We start from the raw sequence: 23,619 nt of genomic DNA on the forward strand, positions 1-23,619 counted from the left end.
TTATCAATATCAAAATTAGTTACAAGATAATATCGTTAATTTTATTTTAAATATGCTCCCGATGGTCTAGTGGTTAAAGACGTTGTCCCGGTAACACGGATATCCTGGGTTCGATTCCCAGTTGAAAACTTTACCTTTTTATTTTTCTGTGTCTTGTCTTGTGTGTTTCGTGTTTAAAGATTTATTATTATTATCTTCTCCTTATATTACAACCTTCAAAAGTTATTAAAAGAAAAGTGGTTCCAGTACAAATTTGAAGTTGAATTCAATTGGAAGTTGAAGGCCTCTCCAGGCAAGTAACAAAACCCAAGTTATCCACACATAGTTATACACACAGGTCCACTGGAGCCAGGGGCTGTCGGACCTACACATATCTGTGGTGCTCACACAATCTACAGTATAATTATGTTTTCGGTATTTTTCCTAATCACTGCAATCTCTTGCCCGTTACGCCGACTAACCACTGACAGACTGACTACAAATCTCTTATAATGGGCTCCTAAACAGTAGTTAGAACTAACTCTCAAGGGCACCTCTAACTACGTTAGAAAGTTGCTTCTTTACCGTGGGAGTAAATTAAAGTAAAAATAATACATCGCATCCAAAAAAGTTATATTAGACAGTAAAAGCAAATAACGTCTCACAAATAAATATGTTATGACCATTCAAAATGCATTATCACGAGTTTAGAAGCGATACAATAGTATATAAAGACTAAAGCTTGTATTATGTTTTATTTTTTCTCTAAATATTGTTTTTTAATTTTCTATGTAGTATTTTAACATATGTACATAATTATACTATTTCAAACACATAACCATGTACAATGTGACCTTAGAACGGGGTACCCCAGTAAGGACACATTATCTTATATAGAAAATTGTTATAAAAAAAATAAATAAAAAAAATAAAAAATATATATATATATAACAAAATACAAAAAATATTTAAATTATTAACTAATATGGAGTGAGACAGAAAATAAGATATTATGTGTGGAGTTAATGTTAATATATAAAAATCTCATTTTTAAAATAAGTAATTACAGCAGACGAATCGAAGGCCTCGGGATTGTTTAATGAGTGTACCTACTAGCTGACGTGTTCCCGGCGTTGCACGGTTGAGTTTTGAGGTTGTGAATTCTAGTGTACCTGAATTCTGGGTGAATTTTAAAATAAGTAATTACAGCAGACGAATCGAAGGCCTCGGGATTGTTTAATGAGTGTACCTACTAGCTGACGTGTTCCCGGCGTTGCACGGTTGAGTTTTGAGGTTGTGAATTCTAGTGTACCTGAATTCTGGGTGAATTTTAAAATAAGTAATTACAGCAGACGAATCGAAGGCCTCGGGATTGTTTAATGAGTGTACCTACTAGCTGACGTGTTCCCGGCGTTGCACGGTTGAGTTTTGAGGTTGTGAATTCTAGTGTACCTGAATTCTGGGTGAATTTTAAAATAAGTAATTACAGCAGACGAATCGAAGGCCTCGGGATTGTTTAATGAGTGTACCTACTAGCTGACGTGTTCCCGGCGTTGCACGGTTGAGTTTTGAGGTTGTGAATTCTAGTGTACCTGAATTCTGGGTGAATTTTAAAATAAGTAATTACAGCAGACGAATCGAAGGCCTCGGGATTGTTTAATGAGTGTACCTACTAGCTGACGTGTTCCCGGCGTTGCACGGTTGAGTTTTGAGGTTGTGAATTCTAGTGTACCTGAATTCTGGGTGAATTTTAAAATAAGTAATTACAGCAGACGAATCGAAGGCCTCGGGATTGTTTAATGAGTGTACCTACTAGCTGACGTGTTCCCGGCGTTGCACGGTTGAGTTTTGAGGTTGTGAATTCTAGTGTACCTGAATTCTGGGTGAATTTTAAAATAAGTAATTACAGCAGACGAATCGAAGGCCTCGGGATTGTTTAATGAGTGTACCTACTAGCTGACGTGTTCCCGGCGTTGCACGGTTGAGTTTTGAGGTTGTGAATTCTAGTGTACCTGAATTCTGGGTGAATTTTAAAATAAGTAATTACAGCAGACGAATCGAAGGCCTCGGGATTGTTTAATGAGTGTACCTACTAGCTGACGTGTTCCCGGCGTTGCACGGTTGAGTTTTGAGGTTGTGAATTCTAGTGTACCTGAATTCTGGGTGAATTTTAAAATAAGTAATTACAGCAGACGAATCGAAGGCCTCGGGATTGTTTAATGAGTGTACCTACTAGCTGACGTGTTCCCGGCGTTGCACGGTTGAGTTTTGAGGTTGTGAATTCTAGTGTACCTGAATTCTGGGTGAATTTTAAAATAAGTAATTACAGCAGACGAATCGAAGGCCTCGGGATTGTTTAATGAGTGTACCTACTAGCTGACGTGTTCCCGGCGTTGCACGGTTGAGTTTTGAGGTTGTGAATTCTAGTGTACCTGAATTCTGGGTAAATTTTAAGGTGGAAATAATATTATTTACCCGAACTAAATGCGGTTGAATCTTGCGATCGTACATAAATACATAAGACAATGTTGGTAGTTCTTATTCGAAGTATGATACAGTTAAATATTACCGAAGGAGATTTATTAGCCCATTAGCTCAGTTGGTAGAGCGGTGTCCCGGAAAGACAAGGGTCCTGGGTTCGAGTCCTAGATGTGACCGTATCCTTTTCTGATTTTTCTGTTTCAGATTTTTGTTTAGAAATCGCTCATATTGTCTGCAATAATTAAATATTACAACTTGAGGTTTTACTCGCTAAGTTATTCCAAATAATAAGTATTTGTTTATTTCAATCGTGCAATGTCTTCCTGGGACGTACCCAACTTCTTCTACCATACCCCATTAACCTCTTTCTTCGTTCACCACATTGTTCTCATTTTACCACAAATAATAAGTATTTGTTTATTTCAATCGTGCAATGTCTTCCTGGGACGTACCCAACTTCTTCTACCATACCCCATTAACCTCTTTCTTCGTTCACCACATTGTTCTCATTTTACCACAAATAATAAGTATTTGTTTATTTCAATCGTGCAATGTCTTCCTGGGACGTACCCAACTTCTTCTACCATACCCCATTAACCTCTTTCTTCGTTCACCACATTGTTCTCATTTTACCACAAATAATAAGTATTTGTTTATTTCAATCGTGCAATGTCTTCCTGGGACGTACCCAACTTCTTCTACCATACCCCATTAACCTCTTTCTTCGTTCACCACATTGTTCTCATTTTACCACAAATAATAAGTATTTGTTTATTTCAATCGTGCAATGTCTTCCTGGGACGTACCCAACTTCTTCTACCATACCCCATTAACCTCTTTCTTCGTTCACCACATTGTTCTCATTTTACCACAAATAATAAGTATTTGTTTATTTCAATCGTGCAATGTCTTCCTGGGACGTACCCAACTTCTTCTACCATACCCCATTAACCTCTTTCTTCGTTCACCACATTGTTCTCATTTTACCACAAATAATAAGTATTTGTTTATTTCAATCGTGCAATGTCTTCCTGGGACGTACCCAACTTCTTCTACCATACCCCATTAACCTCTTTCTTCGTTCACCACATTGTTCTCATTTTACCACAAATAATAAGTATTTGTTTATTTCAATCGTGCAATGTCTTCCTGGGACGTACCCAACTTCTTCTACCATACCCCATTAACCTCTTTCTTCGTTCACCACATTGTTCTCATTTTACCACAAATAATAAGTATTTGTTTATTTCAATCGTGCAATGTCTTCCTGGGACGTACCCAACTTCTTCTACCATACCCCATTAACCTCTTTCTTCGTTCACCACATTGTTCTCATTTTACCACAAATAATAAGTATTTGTTTATTTCAATCGTGCAATGTCTTCCTGGGACGTACCCAACTTCTTCTACCATACCCCATTAACCTCTTTCTTCGTTCACCACATTGTTCTCATTTTACCACAAATAATAAGTATTTGTTTATTTCAATCGTGCAATGTCTTCCTGGGACGTACCCAACTTCTTCTACCATACCCCATTAACCTCTTTCTTCGTTCACCACATTGTTCTCATTTTACCACAAATAATAAGTATTTGTTTATTTCAATCGTGCAATGTCTTCCTGGGACGTACCCAACTTCTTCTACCATACCCCATTAACCTCTTTCTTCGTTCACCACATTGTTCTCATTTTACCACAAATAATAAGTATTTGTTTATTTCAATCGTGCAATGTCTTCCTGGGACGTACCCAACTTCTTCTACCATACCCCATTAACCTCTTTCTTCGTTCACCACATTGTTCTCATTTTACCACAAATAATAAGTATTTGTTTATTTCAATCGTGCAATGTCTTCCTGGGACGTACCCAACTTCTTCTACCATACCCCATTAACCTCTTTCTTCGTTCACCACATTGTTCTCATTTTACCACAAATAATAAGTATTTGTTTATTTCAATCGTGCAATGTCTTCCTGGGACGTACCCAACTTCTTCTACCATACCCCATTAACCTCTTTCTTCGTTCACCACATTGTTCTCATTTTACCACAAATAATAAGTATTTGTTTATTTCAATCGTGCAATGTCTTCCTGGGACGTACCCAACTTCTTCTACCATACCCCATTAACCTCTTTCTTCGTTCACCACATTGTTCTCATTTTACCACAAATAATAAGTATTTGTTTATTTCAATCGTGCAATGTCTTCCTGGGACGTACCCAACTTCTTCTACCATACCCCATTAACCTCTTTCTTCGTTCACCACATTGTTCTCATTTTACCACAAATAATAAGTATTTGTTTATTTCAATCGTGCAATGTCTTCCTGGGACGTACCCAACTTCTTCTACCATACCCCATTAACCTCTTTCTTCGTTCACCACATTGTTCTCATTTTACCACAAATAATAAGTATTTGTTTATTTCAATCGTGCAATGTCTTCCTGGGACGTACCCAACTTCTTCTACCATACCCCATTAACCTCTTTCTTCGTTCACCACATTGTTCTCATTTTACCACAAATAATAAGTATTTGTTTATTTCAATCGTGCAATGTCTTCCTGGGACGTACCCAACTTCTTCTACCATACCCCATTAACCTCTTTCTTCGTTCACCACATTGTTCTCATTTTACCACAAATAATAAGTATTTGTTTATTTCAATCGTGCAATGTCTTCCTGGGACGTACCCAACTTCTTCTACCATACCCCATTAACCTCTTTCTTCGTTCACCACATTGTTCTCATTTTACCACAAATAATAAGTATTTGTTTATTTCAATCGTGCAATGTCTTCCTGGGACGTACCCAACTTCTTCTACCATACCCCATTAACCTCTTTCTTCGTTCACCACATTGTTCTCATTTTACCACAAATAATAAGTATTTGTTTATTTCAATCGTGCAATGTCTTCCTGGGACGTACCCAACTTCTTCTACCATACCCCATTAACCTCTTTCTTCGTTCACCACATTGTTCTCATTTTACCACAAATAATAAGTATTTGTTTATTTCAATCGTGCAATGTCTTCCTGGGACGTACCCAACTTCTTCTACCATACCCCATTAACCTCTTTCTTCGTTCACCACATTGTTCTCATTTTACCACAAATAATAAGTATTTGTTTATTTCAATCGTGCAATGTCTTCCTGGGACGTACCCAACTTCTTCTACCATACCCCATTAACCTCTTTCTTCGTTCACCACATTGTTCTCATTTTACCACAAATAATAAGTATTTGTTTATTTCAATCGTGCAATGTCTTCCTGGGACGTACCCAACTTCTTCTACCATACCCCATTAACCTCTTTCTTCGTTCACCACATTGTTCTCATTTTACCACAAATAATAAGTATTTGTTTATTTCAATCGTGCAATGTCTTCCTGGGACGTACCCAACTTCTTCTACCATACCCCATTAACCTCTTTCTTCGTTCACCACATTGTTCTCATTTTACCACAAATAATAAGTATTTGTTTATTTCAATCGTGCAATGTCTTCCTGGGACGTACCCAACTTCTTCTACCATACCCCATTAACCTCTTTCTTCGTTCACCACATTGTTCTCATTTTACCACAAATAATAAGTATTTGTTTATTTCAATCGTGCAATGTCTTCCTGGGACGTACCCAACTTCTTCTACCATACCCCATTAACCTCTTTCTTCGTTCACCACATTGTTCTCATTTTACCACAAATAATAAGTATTTGTTTATTTCAATCGTGCAATGTCTTCCTGGGACGTACCCAACTTCTTCTACCATACCCCATTAACCTCTTTCTTCGTTCACCACATTGTTCTCATTTTACCACAAATAATAAGTATTTGTTTATTTCAATCGTGCAATGTCTTCCTGGGACGTACCCAACTTCTTCTACCATACCCCATTAACCTCTTTCTTCGTTCACCACATTGTTCTCATTTTACCACAAATAATAAGTATTTGTTTATTTCAATCGTGCAATGTCTTCCTGGGACGTACCCAACTTCTTCTACCATACCCCATTAACCTCTTTCTTCGTTCACCACATTGTTCTCATTTTACCACAAATAATAAGTATTTGTTTATTTCAATCGTGCAATGTCTTCCTGGGACGTACCCAACTTCTTCTACCATACCCCATTAACCTCTTTCTTCGTTCACCACATTGTTCTCATTTTACCACAAATAATAAGTATTTGTTTATTTCAATCGTGCAATGTCTTCCTGGGACGTACCCAACTTCTTCTACCATACCCCATTAACCTCTTTCTTCGTTCACCACATTGTTCTCATTTTACCACAAATAATAAGTATTTGTTTATTTCAATCGTGCAATGTCTTCCTGGGACGTACCCAACTTCTTCTACCATACCCCATTAACCTCTTTCTTCGTTCACCACATTGTTCTCATTTTACCACAAATAATAAGTATTTGTTTATTTCAATCGTGCAATGTCTTCCTGGGACGTACCCAACTTCTTCTACCATACCCCATTAACCTCTTTCTTCGTTCACCACATTGTTCTCATTTTACCACAAATAATAAGTATTTGTTTATTTCAATCGTGCAATGTCTTCCTGGGACGTACCCAACTTCTTCTACCATACCCCATTAACCTCTTTCTTCGTTCACCACATTGTTCTCATTTTACCACAAATAATAAGTATTTGTTTATTTCAATCGTGCAATGTCTTCCTGGGACGTACCCAACTTCTTCTACCATACCCCATTAACCTCTTTCTTCGTTCACCACATTGTTCTCATTTTACCACAAATAATAAGTATTTGTTTATTTCAATCGTGCAATGTCTTCCTGGGACGTACCCAACTTCTTCTACCATACCCCATTAACCTCTTTCTTCGTTCACCACATTGTTCTCATTTTACCACAAATAATAAGTATTTGTTTATTTCAATCGTGCAATGTCTTCCTGGGACGTACCCAACTTCTTCTACCATACCCCATTAACCTCTTTCTTCGTTCACCACATTGTTCTCATTTTACCACAAATAATAAGTATTTGTTTATTTCAATCGTGCAATGTCTTCCTGGGACGTACCCAACTTCTTCTACCATACCCCATTAACCTCTTTCTTCGTTCACCACATTGTTCTCATTTTACCACAAATAATAAGTATTTGTTTATTTCAATCGTGCAATGTCTTCCTGGGACGTACCCAACTTCTTCTACCATACCCCATTAACCTCTTTCTTCGTTCACCACATTGTTCTCATTTTACCACAAATAATAAGTATTTGTTTATTTCAATCGTGCAATGTCTTCCTGGGACGTACCCAACTTCTTCTACCATACCCCATTAACCTCTTTCTTCGTTCACCACATTGTTCTCATTTTACCACAAATAATAAGTATTTGTTTATTTCAATCGTGCAATGTCTTCCTGGGACGTACCCAACTTCTTCTACCATACCCCATTAACCTCTTTCTTCGTTCACCACATTGTTCTCATTTTACCACAAATAATAAGTATTTGTTTATTTCAATCGTGCAATGTCTTCCTGGGACGTACCCAACTTCTTCTACCATACCCCATTAACCTCTTTCTTCGTTCACCACATTGTTCTCATTTTACCACAAATAATAAGTATTTGTTTATTTCAATCGTGCAATGTCTTCCTGGGACGTACCCAACTTCTTCTACCATACCCCATTAACCTCTTTCTTCGTTCACCACATTGTTCTCATTTTACCACAAATAATAAGTATTTGTTTATTTCAATCGTGCAATGTCTTCCTGGGACGTACCCAACTTCTTCTACCATACCCCATTAACCTCTTTCTTCGTTCACCACATTGTTCTCATTTTACCACAAATAATAAGTATTTGTTTATTTCAATCGTGCAATGTCTTCCTGGGACGTACCCAACTTCTTCTACCATACCCCATTAACCTCTTTCTTCGTTCACCACATTGTTCTCATTTTACCACAAATAATAAGTATTTGTTTATTTCAATCGTGCAATGTCTTCCTGGGACGTACCCAACTTCTTCTACCATACCCCATTAACCTCTTTCTTCGTTCACCACATTGTTCTCATTTTACCACAAATAATAAGTATTTGTTTATTTCAATCGTGCAATGTCTTCCTGGGACGTACCCAACTTCTTCTACCATACCCCATTAACCTCTTTCTTCGTTCACCACATTGTTCTCATTTTACCACAAATAATAAGTATTTGTTTATTTCAATCGTGCAATGTCTTCCTGGGACGTACCCAACTTCTTCTACCATACCCCATTAACCTCTTTCTTCGTTCACCACATTGTTCTCATTTTACCACAAATAATAAGTATTTGTTTATTTCAATCGTGCAATGTCTTCCTGGGACGTACCCAACTTCTTCTACCATACCCCATTAACCTCTTTCTTCGTTCACCACATTGTTCTCATTTTACCACAAATAATAAGTATTTGTTTATTTCAATCGTGCAATGTCTTCCTGGGACGTACCCAACTTCTTCTACCATACCCCATTAACCTCTTTCTTCGTTCACCACATTGTTCTCATTTTACCACAAATAATAAGTATTTGTTTATTTCAATCGTGCAATGTCTTCCTGGGACGTACCCAACTTCTTCTACCATACCCCATTAACCTCTTTCTTCGTTCACCACATTGTTCTCATTTTACCACAAATAATAAGTATTTGTTTATTTCAATCGTGCAATGTCTTCCTGGGACGTACCCAACTTCTTCTACCATACCCCATTAACCTCTTTCTTCGTTCACCACATTGTTCTCATTTTACCACAAATAATAAGTATTTGTTTATTTCAATCGTGCAATGTCTTCCTGGGACGTACCCAACTTCTTCTACCATACCCCATTAACCTCTTTCTTCGTTCACCACATTGTTCTCATTTTACCACAAATAATAAGTATTTGTTTATTTCAATCGTGCAATGTCTTCCTGGGACGTACCCAACTTCTTCTACCATACCCCATTAACCTCTTTCTTCGTTCACCACATTGTTCTCATTTTACCACAAATAATAAGTATTTGTTTATTTCAATCGTGCAATGTCTTCCTGGGACGTACCCAACTTCTTCTACCATACCCCATTAACCTCTTTCTTCGTTCACCACATTGTTCTCATTTTACCACAAATAATAAGTATTTGTTTATTTCAATCGTGCAATGTCTTCCTGGGACGTACCCAACTTCTTCTACCATACCCCATTAACCTCTTTCTTCGTTCACCACATTGTTCTCATTTTACCACAAATAATAAGTATTTGTTTATTTCAATCGTGCAATGTCTTCCTGGGACGTACCCAACTTCTTCTACCATACCCCATTAACCTCTTTCTTCGTTCACCACATTGTTCTCATTTTACCACAAATAATAAGTATTTGTTTATTTCAATCGTGCAATGTCTTCCTGGGACGTACCCAACTTCTTCTACCATACCCCATTAACCTCTTTCTTCGTTCACCACATTGTTCTCATTTTACCACAAATAATTATTTGATTTATATGTTCCTCGACTTTTTCGATTGTTCACTATTGTATACAATCTTTTTACTGTAAACAAAACTACATTTAACAAACTACGAAACAACTTTAATTCGACTACGTTTTTCTTTTCAGTGCAGCAATAATGCGTTAAGTCAGGCGACCCCGACATTTTCTACTATTCAAACCACCTCTAAACACTCTTCGCACTAATAAGAACAAACATTGAAATTTTCAGCGAAATCGGTTCAGTGGTTTTGAGTCTGTAGGACACACACCTACTGCCACTGACTTTTATTTATGTATAAGGGTTATTTTTAGATATAGGGTTATATTGTATGAAAATAAGATAAAATATCACTAAATGGACATGGATACAATGCAAAATAGAAAAATAATGTAAAATAACGCAAAAGGCAACCCCTGACCAAGTAGGTACTTATCCGAAAATCCGCTGTTTTAAAATGTTAATAATCTTTTTTTTTTAAATTTTATCAGTACAATAAAAAAATGCAAATATTTTCAAGAAATTACTTAGGACGGGTTGTTTCACAAAACTAGAACAATTCATCAAATTTCAAAGTTAATATTCAAGTTTTGTGAAAGTCATGTTCAAGTTCCACCAATGATATAATAACATAACTTGAATAGAACTTCCACGGACTTTAATTTGTGAAACTGTTTTCAAACATAAAAGTATTTTTCAGTCGCCAATCAGCAAGTAATAAACATGCGCGTTGCTAAACACAAAACCGCTTTAAGAAACTAATGAAGTAACTACAAAGGTAGGTACTTGTTGCAACTTGAGATGATTCACTACTTATATAGGATAACATTTCTGGTTATTTTTCCATTACATCAATTATTCCAACCCTGGAATTTCTTAACGTGGACTTCATTTAAAAAAAAATTCTTTTTGTTTTCAATTATCCTAATTTGTGCTTTAAAATACTTTACATTGTAATATGAAAAACTACAATTTTTTAAAGTTTTTTACATAAAAAATGAATTTTTCAAAAAACTCTTTATCATAATCGCTGCAATCCTTTTCCAAGAACATACTTTGAATAAAATAAATAATACCGTAATATTTCACTTAAATTAATTTTATTGAAATATAATAGATTTACTTAAAAATGGTATTATTAATGCGAACAAATTTAATTGTGATGCTTACATAATGTAAAATGCACTTATTTCTATCGGAATTGAACCCGCAGCTTTCGCATCAGAACAGACATTTTTATTTTAAAAAGTCGCCAAGTACATTTCGCTAATTTCGTTATCGCCAAGTCAGAAAGTAGACACCATGATATAATAAATGTACGCATCGTGTACGAACCTATTTATAATATACACAATTGTGTCTACACAATACTTATACACAATATTGATACACAATATTGTGTAAACACAACATGAAAAACCACACTGTTAATAAAGAAATTTCATAAAATATATAAATTTACATATCAAAAGGCTTTGGATGTACGCCAATGAATATAATAGTACAAGAGTGTAATATTATATCCACTAAGAACATTAAAGCTAGTCACACACGAGGCATAACATTGCGAGATAACCGCATAACGTAAACGTATGCGGCATGTATCACCATATCGCTCGCCATACACTATACACTACCATTCAGTTTTCCCAGAGGGGTAATAATAAATTGTACAGGAGTGTTGCCTGTAACGTGAAGTTTAATCTTTCGTGTATGACTTGCTTAATATATAAATTAATCTCTCGTTAATATATTATATTATACATTGACACACAAAGATAAAATGGAATATTATTACATAGATGCATATATAATTATGCAAAATACTACACGTGCATTATTAGAATGCAGAGTGTAAATGAAAAAGAGAATCATTGTTTGTAAAATGTACATTTTTATTTAAATTTTCTATTTTATTGTTCTTTATAGTTTTTTCAACAGGATGTACATGTTCAATTACAATGTAAATATGTATACGTAATATTATTACTAATTAATTCGCTATTCCAAATTCCTGTAATATTAAAAAATCTGTTAATGAAAAAATAAGAAAATACACAGACTAAGGAAATGAAATAAAAAGAATTTGGCATTCTCAGACTATAAAAATATTACCATTCGTTATTTCGGCTACTGGCATTATACCTAGCTCTCTCATTCAAAATTTAGGCGTATTAGATCTATCAAAAAATTTATATATAAAGATGCAAAAGTCGGTCATTTTGAATACATGTAGGATAACGAAAGATTTTTTAAATATTTATGTTGAGGGATCAGTTGGATTTATAGGTCCTGTTAGGAGTTCTACTGAGCCGAACCCTCTGATATGAAAATATCTGGAGTCGGTGAATTATTTTCCCATTTGATCTCTGGTGAGTTGACGTGTTGTTCTAGTATTGTTTTGTATTTATTTTGCTTATAAAATGCACTTGCATAATGTTGATTGACTAGATGATCATTTGTGGAAAAGTGTGTGGAAGGGTTTAGTTTTTCCTATGGGGAAGATTTAACCCGAACAGTAAAATCGGAAGTTATAATATACATAACGTTGTTGCTACTTAATAGATATGTTGCTACGGACCGCGACGGTCATGTATTTTAAAAAACGGATCCATAATGAAAGTAATTGGTGACCCCTGGTCTAAAATGACACTAAATCTACAAGCTAATAAATAACAACTATTGATTGATAGTGATGATTATTATAAAGTATTTCTACTTATGAGCCATGTTTTCAGTCAGTCTTTTTGATAATAAAACTATTATTTATTTTTATTAAAATGTATGCAAAGAAATTTATTGCAAATTAAATATTCGTCATCATTTAATAAAACGCGTTTATTGTCTTTGTATTTTTTTAAGTACCCATTTCTTACAATATTGTTAGTTCTGTCTTAGTAATTCACCAATTTACAACCAGCTCTGTACCTACCCTCTATTATTGCCTACCTAATAAGTTCATTTATTTTTATGTCGATTTGTTATATTTTCTATGTTTATTTTTTTTATTATTTATTTTAATCAAAGTTTGTAATTATCTTTCTTATTCTAATGATATTTGTATTATGTTATTATACTATTACTATAAGCACGAGAAATAACTTCTCAATTGAGTTGGGTGGTTTTTTGTTCGCAATTAGCCATCAAATATCTGTATTTGTTACTATACTGTAATATGTAATAATATTTTATGAAAATATAATTTATTTGGTGAAAATAGAGGAAAATATATCACACAGAGTTTTGGCGGCCGGGCAGAAAGAGCCGAGTCGAAAAGAGTCGTTCCGTGCACAGAATTTCCGAAATGAAGGTTTAGAAGGAGATTCCAAGGCACGAAGCCTGACAATTAGCTTTTTTATGTCTGCGTCGATTACTTTTTATTTCAAACGAAACTTAATATTTATACTAAACGTTATTAAAGATATTACGATAGTGTTTCAACTACTGAATACTTTTACTGTTCCTCATACTAATGTTGGAGCGAAATATAGACACAAGAAGGCTATAATATACCTCAGAAATAATAACAAAACTAGGAAGTTCTCTAAGATAATCACAAAAACAATAAACAGACTTCAATATTTACGCGTAACAACTAGCATACGCTCAATAACATTACAAGGACAACTATAATATTATCATCATTTCCCAAAGGTCTTACACGTACTTACCACACGATTAAACGCATTGTTATTTTGCTAAAATAAGGTGGGTTCTATACCATCAAGTGAAAACAATAAACAGGTTTCGTTATTATCCTCGCACATTTAATATTCCTCTATCTGGTCACATTTATACAACACACATTCATTTTAAATTGGAAGAATACAGTAGGTATACATTTTAACACACGAAAAATATAAATTAAGGCGATGCACTACGTCGTGTAATATTTTGCTATCAATAACACACCTTACGTAGATGGCGATAAGGTTTAAATTCCCGCTTCACACCATCCACCTGTTTTGATTTATGCAAGAAAAAAACATGGCCAAAAAGTGCCTTTTATTTTATTTTGTGTATGTTCAGGCACAAATATTTAAATTTTTTTCGATCATTTTATAAATAACTTATTTTGCCACATTATACAATAAAACCATAAGCGAAAATGGGTTCGTAAGTAGGAGATTTTCAGCTTTAATGCAGTTTTCATAGGCCTATACATAATTTTTTTTTGGGCTTATAAAAAGACTTATCTAAAAAATACTCGATTATTTCAAAGGCCAGGATGTATTCTACTTGCAGTATTTAATTAAATCATCTGAAACATTTTTAGGTGAACAAATTTTCATACCAAAAACACATGATTTTAAATTACTACGTATTGCATCGCCTTAAAGATTCTAACTGTCGGTCAAAATTACAGTGACAATGCATTAATTAATGTAACTATTTTAAATATTATGTGAACAAAATTTGTGATATTTTATTATTATTTAGAATCATTAATAGATTGTTAAACACCCCCGACCTGGTGAGTATTATTAATTATAGCGTACAAAAAAAATGAAATACGAGAACCGACGATCCATTTCATGTAGTTGCTTCTCGCACTAATTGTATGTGCAATTCTCTTATTCACAGAGATTGCATCATGTTGTGGGGAATGAAACCTTCTCTATTAGGTGTGGCTGTATGTAAAAGTCCAATAGTCTTAAAAAAAATACAAATAAGTAAGACATAATTTTCTACTTTATTTAGGTATACCGTATCGATATATTATTTGGTCGATTGTACCTATACACTACACGGACATTATAAAAAACCAGAATTGATGTGCAATGTCGGTATATTTAATTTAAATGCAACAACGTTACGCTATTTCGTGCAAAACAATGATTTATCAATAAAATCAACGACACCGTCATTTAGAAACGGTGGTCTTTGGGGATTAAAAGAATATTGTGATTATTTGTCACTGTGATCGGAAAAGTTAGAATGACGCTAATCGCTAAAATGAACGCAACTTGAAAGAGGTTGAGTAAATGACAAATGCTGCAAAAGTGTAAAAACACAAGAGAGTCTAACTATTACCTCTAGGTACAACAGTATGCAAACAATTAATTACCTTTTCAGTGAGGACCGTCATGACGACTGCAGTTTGTAGTTTTCCACTAAACGAACATTTTCTTATTACACGACACCACCGTAATATAATATAATTGATAGCAGACACTTATTTAACCGATTAGCGACGAAATGGAGATCATCTCGTATTGTGTTGAATAATGTATTAACCGAGGAACAAGTTATTTGAGAAATAAAAGAAACGATGCAGAGTGTACTGACAATACCAATTGTAAGTGGTATCCTCTGCAGAAGAAACGATCGACTGCGGCACTGTCACTCTCGTCAGTCACTTTGCACCGCCAAGCGAATGAATACCGATCCCGGCTACTTGTTGTTGGTAGAGGTATCCGATGCAAGCCCATTTTACATGGGGCAATGAATACCAAGTTCGAAAACTTCCAGTGTTACTCTTCAGAATCTCATTATGTTATTGGTAATCCGGTTACGATTTCGCGTAGCTTACACATTAAATAGTAAAGAAGCTCGGATTGCCACCTGAGATACGGGAACTTTACTGTCCCATGTTATTTGGGCTGCCGTAGTTCGCAACACGGCGGATATACCGTGTGACCCACAAATCCTATTCGCCGGTCAGACATTCCGAGCCAAGTCAGTCGCCATTCGCAGTGTGCAGTCCGGACTTTTTGATAATCGCTCACCGATTCTCAAATTAGGCACCGTAACTGCTACTTGTAAATACCTAATATATAATTGCTTTCCAGAACGGCTCGGAAGTGTAGCTGAGGAGGCAGCAGTTAATACTTGTCTAATGGACATCACCTGTCCGAAAACAAAATGCTAATTACGGCAGGGCGCAGCGCGGTGCAGTTGTCACAAACGAACGCTAGCAAACTAGAGGCACTTTGCTATTCCAAACAAACTTCGCTTAAGTTTCAACAGACTTTTTTGATAATAAGGAACAAACTGCATTTTATCTTAGTAAGCGTGTTAATTTACTATGGCGAGCAAAAAATATAGAGGTAGGTATACCTATAAATTCTAATAAATTCAGAGAGCTTACATATATTTTTGAAGTTTCCACACATTAAAAATAAACGTTCATATTACAAACATCATATTTGTGTGCATATCATGTACTTCGTATTTTTCTATGTTTTGTAAAACACTTAATCTTGCGTAATAAAAATTTGCTAAATACATACACCCAAGTTACTACACATTGCTCTGTAACTACTTTCATAGTACATTAAGTACTTATTTACTCTTGTAATTATATACAATTATTGAAATCCTTTGAACAACAGAACTCTCTACGATAACTTGCATTGTACCTGTTTATATCGTTCGTACTCACTTTATTATGCTATGTACTACACTTATTATTGTACTCCTGAATAACTTACCTTTAACTATGTACGAGTAAACATGTAAAAGCCTTTAAGAAGTGAATTAAAAAACTCCAAAGGGTTTTTTGCATGTTTATGAACGAAAGAAATGTTAAACGAAAAATAGTTTCTCAGGACTGCAGCATGCTCTGAAATGATGGTGGCCAACATCCGATAGGAGAGTTTTAAGTCAACGGCTAGCAAATAAGCAAGTATGTACTTAAAATAATAATTTCTCAATGTCAACATTAGTAACCTTCAAAGAACCTGGTTTACTTAATGCGAGGTACTTTGTATGGAGACTAACCACGTGCGACGTGGGATGCTCCCCTCACTGGAGCCAATTGTTGGTTTGCCGCTCCGTACAGGATGAAATCTATGCAATGTTTTAATACAGTACAATAAAACCATTTTTATTCTATTATACTTTGTTCATAATTGTTAACTTTAATATATATTAAAATAAAAAAAAAAACTAACTTCTCACAATAACCAATAACCAGAACAGAACCATTTTTAATATCCAAAAAGATGAGAGGCGGGTTTTAAAATGAAGAAGTTTAATTTTACGCTAGACAAAATTAGGTTGTTAGGATAGGTTAGAATCGCTAAGGTCTTATTATAGATTTGGTTAGGTTAGCCTCGATTAAATTAGGTTGCTAGAATGTGTCAAGATTGGTTAGGTGTTAGGTTAGGCTAGATTGGATTAGGTTAGGTGTTAGGTTAGTCTAGATTAGATTAGGGTGTTACGTTAGGTTGGGTTCAGATTAGGCTAAGTTAGCTTAGGTGAGGTTCAGTTAAGTGTCAGGATAGCTAGATTAGATTAGATTGTTAGGTTAGGTTCAGATAGGTGTTAGGTTAGGCTATAAATAAAGACAATTCATCAGGACCACGATCGTTACCTGATTATAAATAACCCCGCTAGAGTATTTGAAAATCTCCTACTACCATCACAGTAAGTGTTGCTTGTGTCGTTATGGATGACATATAATCTCCTACTACCATCACAGTATATAAATAAATTTGTACTATCTATTTGCATTTATTTGATTTGATAAAACAACAGATAGGTGGTAATGTGATGGGAACCCCACTGCTATCGCAAACCAATAAAACATGTTACGGTGCCAGCGTGGTAAGTGGAAATGCGATGCGGTTTACATACACTCAACTACCTATCTTTCCAGTGACCTACAATAACGTTTTCAACATAAAATGCAGTACGCACACAGTTGCAAAGGTACCTGGTTTATTTATTTAACCATCACTATTAACGTACGTATAGAGTACCTATATAGATTAACAACGCTGTCCAACAGAAGCGAAGCTAGCAGACCTCACTGGAGTGCTGGTACCTACCCTGATGTAAGGCAGTGAGGAATGGAACTGGCAGAGGAAGTGAAAATGTAAAAATGCATATTTGTGGTAAAACAATGTATGATCGTACGAGAAATATGAAGATCCGCAAAGAATAAAAGCATGTAAGCGTAATGAGGAAGATTAAGAAAGGGACGCTCAGATGGCTTGAGCGTGTAGAGCGAGTGGAAGGAGTGTAAGGAGAATATATTACACGAATGTGAGTGCTAGCAGAAGTCAGGGACGCCCGAGGAAGATTTGGTACCATTAAGGGAATCAGATACATGAGTCAAGCCATGTAAGGGGCAGAATAATAGAGGAGTATGTATGAGATGATGTATGAATGTGAATCAGGCAAGGGAGGACGTGTGAGCCAAACGGCGTGATGGTTAGATAGTTAGTAAGTTAAGTTAGGAACTATTTAAAATAAATAAAAGACACAGTGTAAAAAAACTACTTCTAATTGTTCCACAATACGTTAAATTATTATGTTAAACAGGCATTGGTACTATTGGTAGTAAGTAAACATGTGGCAGTACAATAATGATTATTTTAAATTTAATTTATTTATATTTCCATGCCATTATACAGATGGCGCAATGTTATGCTAAATTAATCTTCTTAATTTTCTAAAAATATTTGGCATTTTTATAAATGTATTTTGTATTGGTTCGCGCCTTCCACCTCCACATATCCGATAGAAAGGTAGGATGACTTTAGTCACCCATTTATTTAAAACTTAAGGGCAGATGGATGTTTACGTTTAGTTTAGCTTTGCCATATATAGCATTGTTGTGATTTTTTTAAAATTGCATTTCAATGAAATTATTGGTTTAGCTTTTATTAGATATTTTGAACAGAAAAATATAAATTAAAAAATGTAGACAAGTCAAAAATCACTACAATATGTCCTATATACAAGCCTCAACAGAGTACTTATAATAGTAATGAAACTAAACACCAAAAATGATTTTATAATCTAAATAGATTTTCCAAAAAGTCTTCCGTAACTTTTGCACCCCAAACCGAAACAACTCAACTGAACAAAAAAACACCATGATAAAATTTATAATCATTTCAGAAAAACACAACTTATTGTATATTTATAAATACTTTATAATACCCATACTGCAAAAATAAAAATGTGCTCTTCTTCAATCTCTTTCAAATGCTCAGCAAGGGAGATCCCAGTGAGGATGTCAATAACTATACTTGTTACAAAAAAAGATAACAAAAAAAAACAACAAAAACTCCTGACCATTATTGTTTCCATGTTGGATCTCTCTTTGTGTATATTATCTATGATTGGCCCAGACATATAGGCAGGCCCGACCTTGAGCCAAACGGCCTTGGCGCATGGCCCTAGTAAAAACCTCAAGGGCGCTGTGTTAGGTGTTACGTTATTATCAGCTCTTTAGTTCCGTGGCGAGACAGCGCCCGGAGCGGACTGCTCCAATTGCACTCATGAAGAAAAATTTCTAATACTAATTTATTACGAAATTATTGGTAAGTCTAGTTGAAAACGAGATTTCAAGCCTTTCGAATGAATTAATAGGTTTCCTGATAAGCTTTTAGTAAATTACGAATAAATTATCATGATGTTGGAGTACGTGTTCATGAAAATTCTAAATTTTTTGCATTAAAACGAAAATTATTTTTATCTTCAATGCAAATCGATGAAACAATATTTGATTGATGTTTTGATAAGAAGGCCTGTTAATACCCACACATATCTAGCCCGGCACGTCCGTAGTCCGTAATCAGGTAATTATTACAACACAGTATGCTTACATATTATATAACAATCATGTATTGAGAACCACGTTGATTTAATTCTTATTCAGACGGTGTTTGTGTCAACGACTTTAAAGTGTCGATTACGTAAAAAGGCGGCATGTGAAGTAACGCCGCATATATATTATAAATACACAGACGCTTTCGATTCGTGGATACAAAGGAAGATTCACTAATAAATTATGTTATTCAAGAAGATTAATACTAATTTCATTGTTGTTATATCGCCGCCACCATTGTTTCTACCTACTCATAAAATACATCTTCTATTGGCTTCGCCACTTTGATAGTACGTGCAGTTTGGTCTTAGCTTGGCGACACTCGCTTCCATGCCATATCTCCCTGTGTTTCTATAAACTAGTCCTTTTTATGCAAAGTATGACATAACGAGAACGTTAACAGAGACTCGACTAGTAGTCGGACGACTCTGTTTGATAATAACACCCAAAAAGGTAAAAATATAGGTCAATAGATAGTACACTATCTCCATTACCAGCAAACACAACAGATCACTTCAATTAATAATCTTTAATTTAGTCGACGTGAACTGTCTTTTCTTTATCTGCTGTCGTGACACTATTAACGATGACAACTTTGGTTAAAGACATTATCGTCGTTTTTTATATATGTGTATTCTGTTGTTTTATATTTAAATATTGTATTTTACATAAACCTTACAAAACTGAGTAAATAGGGTTGATTGCAAGAAATACAAAACATAAAATTTATAGAAATCTTAAATGATGTGCTTGTGTTAGATGAGCAGGTCTGGGTGCTGTGATTGTTAAGTAATGACGTGCTTGTGCTAGACGACCAAGTCTGTATGCTGTGATTGTTAAGTAATATTGTGATAGACGAGCAGGTCTTGATGCTGTGATTGTTAAGTAATGATGTGCTTGTGCTAGACGAGCAGGTCTGGGTGCTGTGATTGTTAAGTAATGACGTGCTTGTGCTAGACGACCAAGTCTGTATGCTGTGATTGTTAAGTAATATTGTGATAGACGAGCAGGTCTTGATGCTGTGATTGTTAAGTAATGATGTGCTTGTGCTAGACGACCAGGTCTGTGTGCTGTGATTGTTAAGTAATGACGTGCTTGTGCTAGACGACCAAGTCTGTATGCTGTGATTGTTAAGTAATATTGTGATAGACGAGCAGGTCTTGATGCTGTGATTGTTAAGTAATGATGTGCTTGTGCTAGACGACCAGGTCTGGAAGTCAAGTATGTAAAAATAATTGGAAAGGGTTAATTTGTTATTTTTTTGAAGTTTTTACTTGCTAAGCTATTAAAAGTAGCTTGTCAGGAGGAGATAGTTGAACAATAATTATCAATAATACCAATTTCGATTGTCTGCGCGTCATGCGGTACTCTGTTTCAATGAACTCAAGTTTGCTTTAAATTGAAGTGCCATTTAAAAAATGGGAATTGATTTTGCGAAGAATTCAGACAAGCGATAAAATACCTACCTTTTTGTATAATATTTTTAATAGAACTTTTTTTATTTGTCATTTCAAATTGTTTTTTTTTTTTAAGAATTCTCACTGTCTTTCGAGATTTATCGGGTCTGCACAAGTATTTTTTTTAATTTTTTTTTTATGTGACACCTCGCAAGAGTGTCCCTGCCTGTGCAGTATACAGACAGGGGAACTATGACACCACCCGGTTGGGCGGCGTTGTGAGGCGGAATAAGGTAGGGGCTGTAGGAAGGGATTTGTTAATGCGGGCCTTGAAGAGGCTCGGATTATAGGAGGGAGGAAAAACAGATGCCGGTAGCTTGTTCCACATACGAGCCGACTTACACAAAAACGAGTCGTAAAAACGGCCCGTTCTCATGAAGCCAACGTCAACCGTGAACGGGTGTTCAGTTCGTGTCCGTCGAGTTTCGCGCACGTGCACCGGTGCAACAGGAATCAATGCTGCTAGCTCCTTGGAGCAGGCTCCATTGAAATACCTGTAGAACAGACACAGCATGCCTACATTGCGTCTATGCATTAGAGAAGGCAATCGGTCTGTTAACAACGGATTGTCAATCAGACGGATCGCTCTCCTTTGCACAGATTCAAGCAGGTTTATTAAGTATTTTGGGGCACCAGCCCAAAGGTGGCTCCCAAATTCAATAGTTGGGCGGACTTGAGACTTGTACAGGGTCAGCAGCTGGTCACTGTTGAAGAATCTCCTAGCCCTGTACAAGACGCCCAACTTTTTGGAGGCCTGATTTACTCGGGCTTCTATGGATCCCCGATACTTGAGCTGGTCTGATATAGTAACTCCAAGCATTTCAATGGAGTCTTTATTGGGGAGAGTGCTCCCATCAAATTGCACCAGACAGTCATTGATCTCCCTCTTTGCCGAAATCAGTATTGTAATATAATAACATAAAATGAATCTGGATTTGAATGGATGTTTTTGAATAGTTTGAGTATACCCCTACTGCCTCTGAAGTATTTAACTGGATGCTTTTGAATAGTTTGAGTATACCCTTATTGCCTCCGAAGTATTTAACAGTTTTATCGGGTCTATAGTATCATATGCCTTTGTCTACGAGTAGTACTAATTATTATTATGGTAAGAAAATTCTTATTGATTTATGTATTTTTCGAGAATCTTTTCTGTAGCGCGTGATAGGTATTTATACTAAACGGTCTATAGTTTCCATGTTGTTTGTTTCATCAGTATGTTTCCCACTTTTGTAAATAGGCCAGATAATTAGACTTGAGTTTGAAGTTTGACTGTACTCAAAATGTGTATGAGTGACGCCCGCCGTACGAATCTAATAGACGATGTTATGAACCTACCATTGAGGCTATGCTATCAACTTTAAAAATAAAACGTTAAGTATAAATATATTGTTGAAGTTTGTTAATAGTGTCGATTAAGCGCAGTTGAAACAGCAATCGACAAATATAATCATTCGTAATTTGTAACGTTTTAGCAATGTTTATAGCTCAGCCCACTCGCTCCGCATAAACAAATGCATGAAAGTTGCCAATTTTGTCAAATTAAGTAAGCCCACGCTATTCCGTCTTGGAAAAAGTGGCTCTTTACCGAATTTGTAAACTATTGCTCAAGATGCTGAAGTTGGAGTGTGTCGAAACCGATATTCGGTGTGACGAAGGAACAGGTGACAACATTTTAACGAAATCTAAACTAGTTATGAAATTAGCAATGGTTGAAACCATGACATAATACATATTGTTAGGGACTCAAAACTTATCCATCCTGATTCTCGTCTTACCGGGACCATATTCTCATTATTCTTCGGAACCATAATTAGAAATAATCCAATAAATTAAAGCTCTCCCATAAAATGTCAATCTGTAAAAATCTATTCTGATTTGATACTGCCGACCCTCGTAGATCCTCGTCTTCAAATCTAAAGGTTGTGGTTTCAAATTTGCATACTATATTTATTGTGTATTTGGGGCATGTTCCAGAGTGGTAGATGCTCTCAGTATGTACCACCAAACCTTTAACGACCAGATCTGAACAGCCTACTTCCACTCCAGTAGACTCTCGTGATAATTTCGTTATCGATAAGTTGTGCGAATTAGTTCAACACCTCTCTAGTAATATTATTATAACTCCAAAGATGAATCTTTATTATCTTTTACTTTCAACATTTAGAAATACAATGGTCTAATCGTGATTATTTTAAAGGCATTCCAGAGAAATAAGATTTAATCGCAGGCCGAACGTCGCGAATACTTTAATGTGTTAATATGGCGCAGTCGAAAACTAAAGAGTAAGTGGGCGGGTAGCGGATAGTGAGTAGCAAATGTCCCCAATGTGTTTCCCAATAGGCTATTGACAAATCTTTGAAATCAGGTCGATATACATTCATAAAAATACCACCATTGTTATTGCTCTGCGCTATTGACTTTGTGTTCAAATTTCATGATTCTAAATTTGCAATTTTCCTAATATAACTATTAAATACTCAGGTCAGCAAAATATATGAAAATATTAAATGTAGTGTTACATCTGTAGACGTAAAGTTGTAAGCGACAAGTAAATAATATATACCAGTCGATTAACCGAAAGTTAGTAAATAAATAAATACACGATGTAATTGTGTAATTATATATGTGTTTTAAAAAATATATAAATAT

General features: G+C 35.4%; 1 protein-coding gene across 2 annotated transcripts in view; it reads right to left on the minus strand.

The window, feature by feature from the left end:
* Positions 1-23,619, minus strand: part of LOC149412567 (peptide transporter family 1-like) — a 64,774-nt gene that overhangs the window by 19,666 nt on the left and 21,489 nt on the right. Inside the window, exon 1 of one of the 2 annotated variants that reach the window (XM_089646013.1) lies at positions 15,014-15,309. The exons of the other annotated variant lie outside the window; for it this stretch is intronic. Within the exon in view, the coding sequence (XP_089502139.1) occupies positions 15,014-15,034 (21 nt within the window). The 5' untranslated portion in view covers positions 15,035-15,309. Of the gene's footprint in view, positions 1-15,013; positions 15,310-23,619 lie in introns of those variants that run through there. 2 annotated transcript variants of the gene reach the window in all.

This window comes from Hesperophylax consimilis, chromosome 23, assembly GCF_061612785.1.
Source record: "Hesperophylax consimilis isolate HC1 chromosome 23, BYU_Hcon_1.0, whole genome shotgun sequence".
Taxonomy (NCBI): Eukaryota; Metazoa; Arthropoda; class Insecta; order Trichoptera; family Limnephilidae; genus Hesperophylax; species Hesperophylax consimilis.